Genomic DNA, 15473 nt, shown 5'->3' on the forward strand with positions numbered 1-15473 from the left:
GAAATCCAGAAAGCCGGTCTGGTGGACACCTGGAAGTGGGTTGAAGGATGCTTCAACATCGCAGATATCCTCACAAGGGGCGCGACCCCTGAGGAATTGAACGAAGACTCGAAGTGGCAGACCGGGCTTCAATTCCTCAAATGGCCTGAGAGTGAATGGCTGGTGAAGACTGCAAGTGAAATCTCTGCCACGGTCGCTGACGAGAGCATCAAGAGGCTTCAAAGACGTATATTCTCTGCAGTGGTCACAAGGCATCAGGAAAAGAAAAACGACATGATGAAGCCTCCTGAGCTTGGTAGACCGGAAACCACTCCACCTCTTTTTATCCCTATCCCACGGATGCAAGTCGTGGCCCTTGTGCGCCTCATTGGGCCTGGGAGATTCAGCTCCCTCGCAAAGCTGTGTGGGACGGTTGCCTGGATGCATCGGGCGGTGGTTGGTAGGTAACCACCATGCCCACACAAAATGCACACCGTACATAAACGAAGATGAGCATCCACACCTCATAAAGCCACGGATCCGCTTGAGGGCCATGATTGACTCTGGGGACTATGCTCTTCATCGAAAACAGGAGGCAACATTGGACAAATGTTCGCCAAAAAGAAAAAAACCCCACAACTATAGTAATGTTTGTGAACTTTTCACTATTGTAACTGAATGGGGTCTTTTGATTACGTGTTGGTGTAAGTTCCCTGGATGGGACATCGGGAACTTAAGTGGGAGGTGTTGTATTCACCTGGCGCTTTAAGAGGGCCAGGGCTGCCACTGACAGATGACCGTTTGCGCGCCGTATAAAAAGCCGCATTGCATTATGTTACGTTAGTGAATGCACTCGCTTTGTCGTCGGCATGGCCCAATGGTTATTACCTGCTTCTGCTTCTGCTACTGCTTCTGCTACTGCCACATCTACTACTACTACTCCTACCTCTGCTGCAAAGTGCTCCAATAAATGTGTCCAAAAAGTACAGGAAGAGTGATCCTTCCATGCTGACCGACGATGCCTATTCAGAGGGCCGTGAAAAATGGAATTAACTGAACAGAGATGATGGGAAAGAAAAAAAAACAGATACAACTTGAGCACACAAATCGTCCAAAATGTGATTCAATCTCAATACGTTACTACATAAGACAAACTATTATTTTGCACTTTAGAGAACATTCACAGTCCTGAGACTGGCAACCTTCAACATACACTGTTAGACACAGCTCTCAAGTCGTCCAGGTTTCCGGTGCAATCTTACCAAAGATACATACATCCTTTTAATCCCTCATAAAATACATTCTCCAAATTTACTGTTTCTAATTATCGGTGCAATAACATTTGGCCCACAAACGGTCACAGAGGAATATCTCTAACATTGTACTGAATAGTTGCTTCTTTGATGACTGTCCTTTCCCACACTCACATTCCACGTGCAACCTCTAGCGGTTAGTTTATCCTGAACTCTCGAATGAACATCAGCAGAATGGCATCAAGCTAAATTGCAAACTTTAATTTTTTTTATCTTCACTGTATTAGACAACTCACAGTGAAGTGAGCCAGAATTGTTTTGATGTGGACGGGGATTTGCTCAGGAAGGCGTGTTGGCAGACTCAACGGCAACAACCTCCAGTCATATAGTAAATGTGTCAAGTGTGATGCTTGTAAAAGCACAAGACCTCATTTAATCCTGTGATTAGAGCTTGTGTGTAAACCCCTGGTGCACAGACAGCCAACTGTGACCCGAATGGTCAGGAAATGGTCCACGGAAGCTGAAGATACTCTGCGGGACTGTTTCAACACAACCAGGTGGGAACTCTTCAGCGAGGTTCATGGAGAGGACATTGATGCACTCACTGACACCATCATGGACTACAGAAACTTGTGTGAAGAGAACACCGTACCCACCAGAACTGTACAGTGTTTTTCCAACAACAAACCATGGATTAATCCCGACATAAAGGCCCTCCTGAAGGAGAAGAAGAGACCTTTTATGTCGAGAAACAGAGAGGAGCTTAAGGCCGTGCAGATTCGGCTGAGAAGAAGGATCAGAGAAGCGGAAGAAGACATGCAGGATGAAATTGGAGGACCAGTTACAGGCCATCAACGTCACTGGTGTCTGGAGGGGCCTGAAAACCATCTCAGGCCACGACAGCCCAAAGACATTGACTGAGAAGGACCTCGACTGGGCAGATGAACTGAACCGTTTTTTCAACCGTTTCGACCAGTCGTCTGTTCCTTCCCCCAACCACCAACTACACCCACTCTCACTGAGAACTTCTTCTCCTCCCCCTCCTCTTTCGACCAGCTCTCAACAACCCAGTCTGTCACCTGGTTCCTGTCTGCCCGTCACAACAGAGCAGGTGAGGAACCAACTGAGGAAGATGTGGTTCCCGGCTCCTGAGGACCTGCTCTGACCAGCTGTGTGACAATGTCCAGCACATGTTCAACCTGAGCCTGAAGCTGGGCAGAGCAACACAGCTGTGGAAAACTTCGTGCCTCGTCCCAGTGCCCAAGACCCCCCATCCTAAGGAGCTGAACAGCTACAGACTGGTGGCGCTGACGTCTCACCTGATGAAGACGCTGGAGAGACTCGTCCTTGCCCACCTTCGATCGCTGGTGAGCTCGGCACTGGACCCGCTGCAGTTTGCCTATCAGCCTGGCATCGGCATGGAAGACGCCATTATCTACCTGTACCTCCTCCACTCAGTGCTGTCACACTTGGAGAAGGCTGGGAGCACTGTGAGAATCATGTTCTTTGATTTCTCCAGTGCCTTCAACACATCCACCCCAACTTACTGGGAGGCAAACTGAAGAACGCCGGAGTGGACCACCATCTCACAGCATGGATCATAGACTACCTCACAAACCGGCCGCAGTACGTGAGGTTGCAGAGCTGTGAGTCGGACAGGCTTCTCTGCAGCATTGGAGCGCCGCAGGGGACTGTTCTGGCTCCATTCCTGTTCATCCTCTACACCTCAGACTTCAGACACGCCACTCCAAACTGCCACCTTCAGAAGTTCTCCGATGACTCTGCGATTGTTGGCCTCATTACAGAGGGGGACAATCGGGAGTACAAGGGACTGACGAAGGACTTTGTGGACTGGTGCCAGCAGAATGTCCTCCAGATCAACCCTAGGAAAACTAACGACTTGGTTGTGGATTTCTGCAGGAAACAGCACCGATGAACATCCAGGGTATGGATATGGAGAGGGTGACCTCCTACAAGTACCTAGGTGTTCTTCTGAACAACAAACTGTCACGTTGTGACCAACAGGTGGCACTGTAGGGCTCCCCCTGCAGCTGCACACCTGTTGGTCCCAAACCGAATCATGACACAAACTGGACTGGTCTACGAACACGGATACCCTGATTAGGAAAGGACAGAGCCGACTCTTCCTACTCAGGAAACTGAGGTCTTTTGGGGTTCAGGGTTCACTCCTTAAGACTTTCTATAACTCGGTGGTGGCCTCGGCCATCCATTATGGCATTGTCTGCTGGTCAGGCAGCATCTCGGCCCGGGACAGAAAGAGACTGGAGCGACTGGTCAGAAAGCCAGTTCTGTCCTGGGCTGCTCCCTCGACACTCTGGAGGAGGTGGGCAACAGGAGGATGCTAACTAAGCTAAAAGCTATGATGGACAGTCCCTCCCAACCCCTCCAGCCCGCCCTGACAGCACTAGGTAGTTCCTTCAGCCAGAGACTGTTACACCCGCGCTGCAAGGAGAGATACCGCCGCTCGTTCCTACTGACTGCTGTCAGGCTGCTGAATAAAAGTAATAATAATAATAATAATAATAATAATAATAATAATAATAATAATAATAATAATAATTAAATGATGTGGAAAAACAATTGTAAATTGCACTGCGACTTATCCATTTTTTATTTATATTGGACTTAATTGAACGGTGTTTGTTTTTTTTCTTCTTTCTTCTTTCTACCCACAATCTTGCTGCTGTAGAGTGTAAATTTCCCCAGTGTGGGACAAATAAAGGATATCTTAATCTTAATCTCCTGGCACCTGTCTCATACTTGGCAACTCTCAGCAGTAGAAATGGTCTTGAAAAGGACAGATGCAGTTTTTGCCCTGACATATCCGCATACTGCTTGTACCCCATCACACGAGCTTACTTGTAGTGTGTCAATGCAAATTAAATGAGAAAGTAGGGTTTACAGTGCTTGAAAAATTTGTTGTTTGCCCTGTGTAGCCTTGTACAAATTCTCATTGGTTTGATACCTTGAGACTGAGAAAAGGTTAGGTTTCAGATATAGGTATTGGTTGCCTTAATGATTCAGAGGATTTTTTTGTCCGCTGTGTCCTTGGGGCTCTCACGTATCAACACAAAACAAGAAACCAACATGGGGACAAGAGTTGAGGTGGAGGTTGGGTTGGAGTGTTTTCCATGAGCGTTGCAGATCTTTATCACATGTGCTGAGCTTGTCCGTTCCAGATTCCTGGAAGCAGCGATGCTGGAATTTCACATGCATGAGAATTGTCATTAAATTCATGATGAGATGATGAACAGGGGCTGTTTTCTTTCTTGGCACGGAGTCATCAGCTTTGCCCTCCCCTAAATTTGTCACTTTTCAGATCCAAGTCAGCTGGATTGAACCACTTGTTCCCAGACTTTGTTCCCTGGGAACCACTGCCAGAACTGCGTGTTTTCCCAAGACATATGATCCTGAAACAAGAGCATATTGACAGCCAGGGGTGAGTCAGAGGCTGCTCCAGTCAACTAAAAGAAGACAAAAAAAAGGGAAGGATGGTGCTTGACAAGTCTGAAAAGAGCAACGAAGCAGAGCTCTGGCAGCAATTGGACATGGAGCTGCTGGTACCTGGAGCAGCAAGCCCTCACAGCTTAAGAAGTTCCCCAAACAAAAGTAGAACCTCACACAAAAAGGCTCAGCTTAGTTTTTACACGGCATGGTCTCCTCCCGTCCCTCTCCTTCGTCTGGCTCACCCCAAAAGAAAAACGGCCAAAACAAAGCTTTGTCTTAGCTATCACAGTGTCTTAACACCTGCTGCAGTCTTTGATTTATAGATTTTCTGACTCACTCGCACGTATTTGCTGCATGATCGGGAGAGATGATGGACGTCTGTCACAGCGATACACCTCATTGATGATCATGCACACAAAGAAACCTATTGTTTGCTGTCAGGTGCGGAGGGGGGGGGGGGGGGGTGATGGTCCGACTCTGCATATCATGACAGACAATTCAAATGATAGATGGAGTTGGGGGAAGAACTTAGATGTGATGATAAAATGTTGTCTAAAGGGATTTTGCTGTATTGAAGCTGCAGAAAACAGTGAAATCCCATTCTGGTGCACCCAAGGGTCCATTGGGAAACCTACTGGGAGATCAGCAAAGCGAGCAGTCATTGTCAGGAAGAAGGATGACGGCCAAGCCGTATTATTTGGGTGGAATAATGGTGTGGCCTGTGGAAATGTGTCAGGGCCATATAAAATGGACCACTTGAGCTGTACTCCAAGATAGATTTGTTTGCTGGAAGGGAATTTGTGACTCAGGACTCTTGCTAACAAACAGCCTGAAATTGATTTGATGGTCCTGCTTCCATGAATCGTTTGTGCATATGTGTCGATTCGGACTCTTGTCATTTAAGTGAACTCTTAATTTTTCTAAAGATGTTGATTGTCTTTTGATTGAAAAGAATATTTTGTTTACACAAATATTCCTTCTCCAAAATTTTTGAGAGATTGGTCAAGGAAAAAAAACGATTCAAATATTTGAAATGCTAACTTTTTCAAATGAAGTGATTAACAAAAACTGATTGATAAATTAATAAAGAACTTATCACAACGTGTTTTCTGGGCTAAACTCAAATTACAGTTATTTTGAACCATACCTAACAAAAAAACATTTCCATTGCCTGGAGAGAAAATCGGGTATGAAATGGGGAATTAAGTTTGAAATTCCTCATCCGTCTCAGACAAAAAAAGGGACAGGTGTTCAAATAACTTTGAACAACTTTGTATGTGGCAAACAGTGTAGTGACACAGAGCCCATATTTGCGTCATCAAAAGACCCGTACAAGTCTTAATAAATCGCTCGATGTAAACGATCTTAGTGTGGCTTAATGTCAGAAAACTACGACCAATCGTAAATTCACACTTACAGTATGTCTCTACTTCTGCCTAATTCAAGATCTGAAAATATGTTATCATTCCACTTGGAAGGTCCTCATGATTTGCAACACCCCTCCATCATAACCCTTTGCACGACCTAACGCTTGAATGAAGTGTTTTTATTCCAAGAGTAGAACAGTCAGGGTATGTGTTATTTATACTGCAAAAAAAAACATCATATGATATACATTTATGAATTAATGTTTTAGTGCAGTAGTTTCTTAGCCTACAAATCTAATGACCAACTTGCCTCGTAATCGCGCCTCGCATCGTATCTCGCTCTCACGTTCTGTGCATATGTCACATGTGAGTTTAGTGCTACGCCCTTTGGACGATTCATACAAAAAATCCGACTAGCATTCCCATTTCTTAAATATCGTAATTAGTAGACCTTGGTGATTTTTTTTTCGCCGCCATCTCAAACTTTCATCCACGCGATTCCTCAGTTTGCGGACTAAAATAGCAACCCGCATGCGCACATAACGTCATATGTTGCAACCCCACCCCTAACACTGAACACAAAACAAAACGAAAGTAAATTAGAAGAAACACACTCACACACCACACCACATCACAAACACACATACAGGCACAGTGAAATCGCGTTGATCACACAGCCAACTCGTGTGCGGTGACTTTTATAGTTTAACTATTTTTCGGTACCGTGAAAATGACGCCACAGAAACGACACGCTACCGGTAACGATTGTTACCGTGAAATCCTCAGCCTTGCCGTAGTTTTTTTTTGTTTGTTTGTTTGTTTTGATTGAAATTGTTTTGAAATTTCCTTGCGTCCCAAAAACGCACAAATTATGCGTCTAGGACGCGGGACGCAGAGGTACCGAGATGGCTGATCTCTAAACATTCTCTGAGTACTATCGTTATCACCACTACCACTAATACTAATACTACATTAATTAATTTAATACCTTCAACTTCACAATAATAACCAACCTTTGGTCCTCGAGCAGGTCCTCGAGGACAAGGAGCAGCTCGAGGAACACATCACTGGTGCACACTCAAGCTTAATGTCCCTTAATAAGGAAAACACTTAAGTGTTGAGGTGATTGTATTTTGTATTTTCAGATATTTATTTGAGCATAGGTAGAGATATGCACAACAATTTTTCGAACATTTAGCAAAGTTCAGCTTTTTCTCCATAGTGAAACATAAATAGGAGGAAAAAGCTTTATGCCCATAAAATCCAACACACTGGTGGTACATTAATTTGAGCTAAAAGTATGTAATACCTGATAACTGAACGTCCAGTATGTTAATAAAGCATGAACAAAATTGAAACTTTATTTAGGGTGGAGACATTGTCAAAGCTTCATTTCAAGGCCATGTTCTCTCCAACGTGTGCACTTTTGATGATGTCTCATCCACAACACGATTTACCGGTAACTAATCTAACTGGAGAATGTTGTTGTCCTGGAGAGACTTCACGCGGGCACAAAACGGGGAGGAGGCTGTTGGCCTGAGCTTGCTGGGAGAACAGCTGCAGCGTTTAAGAGGCTTGTGGACGTCCGCCTCTTCCTGGATCAACATGTGGATGTAAGGAAAAGCTAAGTCTAGCGTTTCCACTTCCTAATTAGCCCCGACTGCTATTACAAGGAAACCCTCAGGAGCTCAAATTGGCAGATAAGGAATTTTTCCAGCACTTTGGATAAATACTATAAAATCAATTTTGCTACATTGTCTCCTTGCCATCAACGTTTTGACAGCGTCAACATGTCACTGATGTTTGGAAGTACTTCTGGTCTCACTTAATGTATCTCCAGGTGATTTAAGTTCACAAAAATGGGCAGAGAAGGTTGTGTGCAAACCAAAACAAACAGGTTGATTTTTCCATTTGATAAGAACTTTCCCTTTGAGTATTTACAGTCCGGTGCATTTTCAAGTGCGCGGGTCAGCTTTTTCCAACATATGGGAAGGTCACAGGTTTCCACTTTGCACATGTCGCATCTGTGCGATTTACAAGAAGCTTAACGAGTCCTACAAAAGACGTTGAGGGAAAAACCTCATGCACAATTGTTTATATTTGCTCATTTATTGCCAGCTCATGTTTTCAGCTCTCATGCAAGGTGGAACACGAGCGGGCTGAGCAGACAAATAAATGGGGCTGCCATTAACAGACAGTAGCTCGCAATGCCATTAAAAATGTTGGGTCTTTGTAAAAAATGTAAAAAATGTTACATGGCTGGTTCAAATCAAGCAAAGCAAAAACTGCCAGAAACAGTTCCAGTTAGATGTGCGCTCATGTAAGATAAGATCTTTAATAAGCTGCAAAAACCATGTAGCTGATACTAGAGTTGCTACTTATATGGTCTGGAAATGGTATTGCAGTCAATTTTTTATTTTTTATTTTAATTGAATCGAAGATGTTGGTGAGGCAGCCCTCAAGTGTTAGTTTCAAACGAGGGCACTTTAGTCAGCTTCACCCCCCCCCCCCCAAAAAAAAACGTGTTGCTTATACATGTGATCGATGATGCAGGTCCTACACAGATTTGTGGAGAGGAGCCCAAAAGCAAGCCTGCCTGTATGTCGATTTCTCTGACGATACTGTTTGGGATTTTGTCACCACGGATACAGTTGTCAGCTGGCTAACTGATGCATCTTTACTCTTTGTGGGTGTCGCAAAGGCGCAGGTCGCATAACTGTGATGTCACAAAGACAGTTCTTTACTGCTGGTTTTTGTCTTAGATGACTATTTGTATTTTGTAATTTCTTGTTTAAGTTTGAATTGCTAAATGTTTTTTTTAAATATATGTGTATTCTACCGATAAAGCATCTTACTTTCTCAAATGTCCAAGTGACTAACAGGTAGGTGTTTTTCTTTTCCTGTAAGTACTTGAAAATAAAGACTTTATTATTTGAACTTTCACTGACCTTAACACCTGCAGAACTGTGCTCTAGATTAGATGGTGCCTGCCTGGCAAGACATGGACCGGGCAAGTTCTGACCTCCTCTCAGTGTGAGGACGCATAGAATGGAGTGTTCCAACTTTGCAGTGACTGTGGAGTGCCAGATCTCCTCTCCCACCTGCAGCTATATGATGGAGGAACTTTTAGGGGCCGGGTCATTTGGCGAAGTGGTCCAGTGTAGGAAGTTGTCATCGGGCGAGACTGTGGCTTTGAAGGTGATCAAGGACAGTAGCAAGATGGAGGATGCCAAGGATGAGGTGCATACGTCATAAGTTCAGATGCACTTTAGATGCACAAAAACACACTGCATATGATTTTCGTGCTGTGCATTACAGGAGCGCGTTCTGATTGAGCTGAAAGAACACGGCTCGGACCGGTTCAATATTGTCTGCTGGAACGATTCCTTCACCTTCCAGGGGCAGTTTTGCCTGGAGTTTGAGAAGCTCGACATGAGTCTACATCAGCTGCTCGAGTGGCGCCTCCCTCTGTCACTGATGGAGATCCGGCCTGTTCTGCAGCAGGTTTGACGGTTACAGCAAACATTCATATCGAACTAACAGCAAATGAAAATTCATGTTGCAAGTGTTCTGATATCCAAATTCGGTTTGAACAAAATAAAGGTGACAGGCTTGACATGACGAGAAGTTTTGAGGAAGCAATATAAAGGCCTTTCACAGCATGCAAATCAAAGCTGTGCGCCGTCGTCAGAAATCATTCATTGTCTACATTTTGCCGCAACGCACCAACACAACAGCATGAGCGCACGGGGCAGGGTTTTGCCACAGTCATGTTGCCCGGATCTAAATTGTTTTCAGTCCTGCCTTGCCGCCACCATGACATCAGATGGTGCATCGAATAGGAGAGTTGGTGACAGAGTGATTTCAGAGTGCAAAGAGCATGCTATTTTGGTGATGCCGTAGGCGGCGAAGAGCTTGAATTCCCTGAGATCCTGCCATGTCTTTATAATCAGATGAGGGCATTCCCTTTTTCTTGTTGCCTCTCCTCATCCTCTCCTCCTCAGTGAAAGTAAATCCCGAGCTTTTCATCGTAATCAAGAGACATTGCCAAACAGCCTATCTCATGTGCAAACAAGTGGGACAAGGCACTGGGCTACTTCCTGTTTGGTCGCTTAGCAACCAGACACATATGACAATCTTCAACCAGGTCACTACTGCAGCGTAAAAAGCCCCTTAAATTGATGCAAGCTACGATGATACTCACTAGAGCGCAAACATTGAACCCATGTCTGAACACATTGCCCATCATTTTCCAAAGAAAGCAGCATAACTTGGGTTCCCTGGGTCAGCAGTAATTCCGTGGCTGTGTAGGGTCACAGCAAGAAGGCTCTGGGCTTGAATCTTACTCTTATGCTCTCCCTGTGCTTGTGTCTGTTGTCGACAGGTACAGTACTCTGGCTTCCTCGCACAGTGTTAGCTTCACTGAAGACTATATTGCTTGTATGTGTGATTATGAGCGTGAAGTCAGTTGTGCCATCGACTGGTGATCAGTCCACAGTGTCCTCCATGACGTTTGATCCATCACGACCTACACTCCCACCCACTACGTGGCAGATTAACAGCACTGAGCATTACCATTTGAAACATGCCTCGAGTATTGAATTACATACATATGCTCTGAAATAATGTCTGATATTTTATTTTAGCTGACAACCGCACTGCAGTTCCTGAAGAGTGTAGGGATCGTGCATTGTGATCTGAAGCCAGACAACATCATGGTGGTGGACCACCTGCAACTGCCGCTGAAGGTGAAAGTTATCGACTTTGGCTTGGCACTGCATGCCTCGGAGCTGTCACGGGGAATGACCGTGCAGAGCATGTGGTACCGGTGAGTCTACTTGGATCCATCAGGGAGTGCATGCCTCCAGAGTGAGGCCGTGTCCACACATACATCCGCCATTATTGGCATTTTCTCCACACATTGTTTCGATCACAAACATTTTGGAATATAACAGCAAGGGTGAAGATTTTCCAACACTCTTCCAGTGTTTATATAAAAGGAATGATTTCATCTTTTTCCTTTGTATGAGTTCCATTCATGTCATAATTGTATTTTTCAGAGTTTATATTGTAAAGTTCAAAATTGTCAAAGTGGTGGCCTTCCATTTTGTCTTTATGCTGCCCCCATGATGAAAATGATTGGACAGGCCTGATCTGAAGTGTGATGTCTCCTCCCTCCAATAAGGTGCCCCGAAGTGCTGCTGGGACACGAGTGTACGGAGGCTATCGATGTGTGGTCTTTGGGCTGTGTTGCCGTTGAGCTTCTGCTGGGTCGAGCTCTGTTTGATGGCTCTGATGAGTACGGCATGGTAAGTGTGACACGTCATCATCAAGAGCTGCACAACATCAATTCTAAAATCAATGTCACGTCCACAGCTGTCACAGATCAGCACCACACTTGGAAAGCTGCCAGCCAGCCTCCTCGACGCCGGCATATTCACTTCGTGCTTCTTCCGCAAGAAAGCCAAGAAGTGGAGGTTGAAGGTAACCGTATGTTGTTCTTCCGCTCAGTTTTGGTGCATTAGAAGCCTGCCTCTAACACGAGTGGTTCCTCGCTTCAGAACAGAGCCGAAATGGTCACAACGTACGATGGAACTCAACCTTTAAACAAGCTGTCAGATCTGCTGGAGGTTTGTTTACCCGACTTGTGTAACTAGTATGGCTTCCATGTGAGAATAATAGGATTCCTTATGCCTTGACCTAGGTTCATTTTGTGCGACCCATCAACTGCAGTGATGAGGACTGGCATGCTATGCAGTGTGACCTGGAGAGCTTTGTGAACGCAGTTGCTACAATGCTCCACATGGACCCGAGTAAAAGGTCGAGGCCGTGCCAAATTCTGGAGCACCCATTTGTTACCATGAGCCACTTAGATGGCAAATTTCCAAACAGTGCTTAGTAAGTGTGTCCGTGCGCCATTCCTGTGCTGCCGCCTATGCAGGACATTTTCCGACTCCCTGCTTGCTTCTCTTCCAGCGTCAAACTCTGGCGCGACTGCATGGAGGTGGGTCGAACGTGTCAGAACAAGGAAACCTCCGCGAGGCCCATTTGGAGCACGTCAAGCTTCACATGTGGCGATCATGCGATTGGGCCCAGGATGTTGGACCAGTCGGTCATCACATTCAGCAGCGCCAATTCCTTGCCTCAAAGTAACAACAGAGTGAGGAAAAGGAAACGTGAGGAGGATGATGATGAAATCGTCTGCTGGTAGGAGGTCACATCTTGGCAAAAAGTCTCATCCTTCATACTTGAGATATCAATATGGGAATTTGGGTCCACATAGTGCTTCAGCTGCAAGTAAAAGAAGCAACAGAGATGCAGAAGTCATCTACATGTCTTCAATTGACAGCTCCAGGAAGGGCGGCGGTGAAATGAAACACCAGGCACACAAACGTAAGCTTGTTTCGGCGTTACACACGGCGGAGTTCATACAGGTACCTTATCAGATGGCAATCAAACATTTTGTCTTACTCAGGACTCCTCCACTTGGAATGTGGCGATGCCACAATCCAATGGAAGACGAACAAAGCAGCGACAGTGGCACACGATGCAAAAGAACCCGAGGGGCAGATCTGTGAACTGTAGCTCAAATTTTTTTAATCATGATATTGTATTTATGTAATCTCCCCGCCCCCCGTCAAGTTTGCTGTGAGGTTCAGCCACCACTATTGTACTTACAATGGTTAAATGCATTTTCTCTAACTCTTGACCTCATTCGGGTTGTCTGTTTCAAATGTTTGTGAAAAATTCTGTAAAATTTGCGGTTCGATTAAGGTTCATGTTTAATAGTTTGTTTATTTTTATCTGGTCAGTTCTACAGTGTTCATTTGATCTTGTACAGGAATTTCAAATGTTTCTATTTTTGTATAGAGCTACAATTCTGACTTGTTTGGAACTCTGGAAAAAGTATAGCTGCTAAAATAGAGTAACCAGTGTATTTTTAAATAAAGCTTTTGAAGAAGGCATGCTGCCCTGGAACCTTGTCAATGTGAAGGCAAACAAAAGAACAGCAACGATGGCAAGTCATCCATGTCCTCACCTCAAAAGGTAGATCTATGGATACCTGAGTCTCGGAACGCATGGCAGTCCATCTAGAACAGGGCTGTCAAACTCGCGAGCCGCTTTGGATTCACATCTTCCCTCACAGAGCCGTTACGATAGTGAAATCTAATAAATGTTTTGCTTTGGTGGGCCACATAAAATGATGTAGCGGGCCGGATCTGGCCCCGGGCCTTGCGTTTAACATCAATGAATTAGATCATGCTTGAATGTGAATCGTTTACTCAATTAAAAAATAACCTATACATGCATCGCTACTGTTCAATACAGGCCTGCTCAACCCACGGCTCTCATGAGTCGGTTTCACACGGCACTTTTCAAAATGAATTTAGCTCGGCGCAGACTGCAATCATTAACCCCATTCATTGTGTTGTGAGAGGCACGGCTCACGGATGGGAGGGGTAAAAAGTTCCTTGCTATTGACGTTGTCTTGTTTCAATAGAATTCATCTTTATTTATATAGTGCTTTCACCAGAGCTGCAGTTGTAACAAAGCGCTTTACAGAACAGTAAAATAACAAAATACACTAATAGAACACAACACATTACCAGGCGTGGACAGTTGTGCAATCTCGCGCCACCTTACCTCTCTGAGCTCATACGCCCCTACACCCCTGCCCGGCGCCTCAGGTCTGTGGACCAGTCTTTGCTAGACGTACCAAGAACTAAACTGAGGCTCAGAGGGGATCGAGCCTTTTCTGTTGCTGGTCCATCTCTCTGGAATGACCTCCCACTGAACATTCGGCAAGCCTCCTCGCTGCCCATCTTTAAATCCCTCCTCAAAACTCACTTGTATTCTTTGGCGTTTGACTCAGCATGACTTAGATTTGCTATTGGTTTTACTGCTTGGTGCTTTCTACCGCCTTATTACTTATTACTTATTACTGATTCGTCTTACTGTTTATTGTATATGTTAAATCGCTCCATGTACAGCACTTTGTATGCAGCGATGGCTGTTTGAAAGTGCTCTATAAATACTGTTGACTTGACTTGACTTGACAATTACAGCCAGATTCCAGCAGAAGTCTGATTGTTTGAAGCAGGTAAAGATGAAAGAAATTGGTTCACTTCTTCAATTTTAAATCAGATTCAATTCTAAGATAAGATAAGATAAGATAAGATAAGATAAGATAAGATAAGATAAGATAAGATAAGATAAGATATACTTTATTCGTCCCACACTGGGGAAATTTACAGCCTCCAGCAGCAAGAATGTATGTAGACAGAAGAAAGGACAAAGAGAAAAAAAAACAACAAACATCTCTCAATTAAATACAATATGAACACAAATGGATAAATCGCAGTACTATTTACAATTATTATTATTATTATGATTGTTATTTTTTATTCATCAGCCTGACAGCAGTCGGTAGGAACGAGCGTCGGTATCTCTCCTTCTTGCAGCGCGGGTGTAACAGTCTCTGGCTGAAGGAGCTACCAAGTGCTGTCAAGGGCGGGCTGGAGGGGGTGGGAGGGACTGGCCATCATAGCTTTTAGCTTAGTTAGCATCCTTCTGTTGCCCACCTCCTCCAGAGTGTCAAGGGAGCAGCCCAGGACAGAACTGGCCTTCCTGACCAGTCGCTCCAGTCTCTTTCTGTCCCGGGCTGAGATGCTGCCTGACCAGCAGACAATGCCATAATGGATGGCCGAGGCCACCGCCGAGTTATAGAACGTCTTAAGGCGTGACCCCTGAACCCCAAAAGACCTCAGTTTCCTGAGTAGGAAGAGTCGGCTCTGTCCTTTCCTAATCAGGGTGTCTAAGCGGCTCCAAAATACGCATAACCTAACAATGCAACATTCTATTTTTGTATGATCATTCTTATGATGCTGTTTTACTCTTCCACCTGTTTGGAGATTCCCTTGTGACCCTCCTCGTGACCTTCCCCCCAAAAAAAACAGGGGCATGTTTCTGCTGGAACCTGTGCAGAGGTGGACAGTCCTTGGGAATGTTTTTTTTTAAAGATCCTCTTGAATACTGTTGTCACTTTCCCCCCAATTTCAATATTCCCACAATTGTCCTTGGTTTAACCCACTTGGTCAAATTTGAACTGAAACAGCAGCGTGTATGCAAAGTTTGTTGCACCTGTATAAGAATGTATAAAATTGAATTAAGTATTTTCATGTACCGTATGTGTATTTTGAATTCATTTATACATATATATAGACATATTTCAATGAAAGTTGGGCAACATAATCTGTGATCCTAACATACAACCATGTTGAATGGATGAATCCTTGGTCAGGAAAAGACACCGTCAGGTGGTCCCCAACCATCTCTGGGTGTTTGAACTCTTCATCTCAACACTCTCCAAGTTGCGGCTCAGCAGTAACGGGCCAGATCACTGCCT

At 44.7% G+C, this 15473-nt stretch overlaps 1 protein-coding gene across 2 annotated transcripts; it reads left to right on the forward strand.

The window, feature by feature from the left end:
- The first annotated feature begins 8591 nt into the window (after positions 1 to 8591).
- Positions 8592 to 13032, forward strand: LOC127595829 (homeodomain-interacting protein kinase 2-like). Of its 2 annotated transcripts, XM_052057721.1 has the most exons (11): positions 8592 to 8949; positions 9043 to 9307; positions 9386 to 9571; positions 10714 to 10895; positions 11253 to 11376; positions 11444 to 11551; positions 11629 to 11697; positions 11772 to 11965; positions 12044 to 12274; positions 12351 to 12460; positions 12543 to 13032. In XM_052057721.1, exons 2-11 carry the CDS (start codon positions 9116 to 9118, stop codon positions 12650 to 12652), a joined length of 1506 nt encoding a protein of 501 aa, XP_051913681.1. In that variant the 5' UTR covers positions 8592 to 8949; positions 9043 to 9115; the 3' UTR covers positions 12653 to 13032. The 2 variants fall into 2 exon arrangements, with proteins under 2 accessions (XP_051913681.1, XP_051913682.1); XM_052057722.1 differs by lacking the exon at positions 8592 to 8949 and having other exon boundaries at positions 9036 to 9307.
- The last annotated feature ends 2441 nt before the right edge of the window (positions 13033 to 15473 follow it).

The sequence above is a fragment of the Hippocampus zosterae genome, chromosome 2 (assembly GCF_025434085.1).
Source record: "Hippocampus zosterae strain Florida chromosome 2, ASM2543408v3, whole genome shotgun sequence".
Classification (NCBI taxonomy): domain Eukaryota; kingdom Metazoa; phylum Chordata; class Actinopteri; order Syngnathiformes; family Syngnathidae; genus Hippocampus; species Hippocampus zosterae.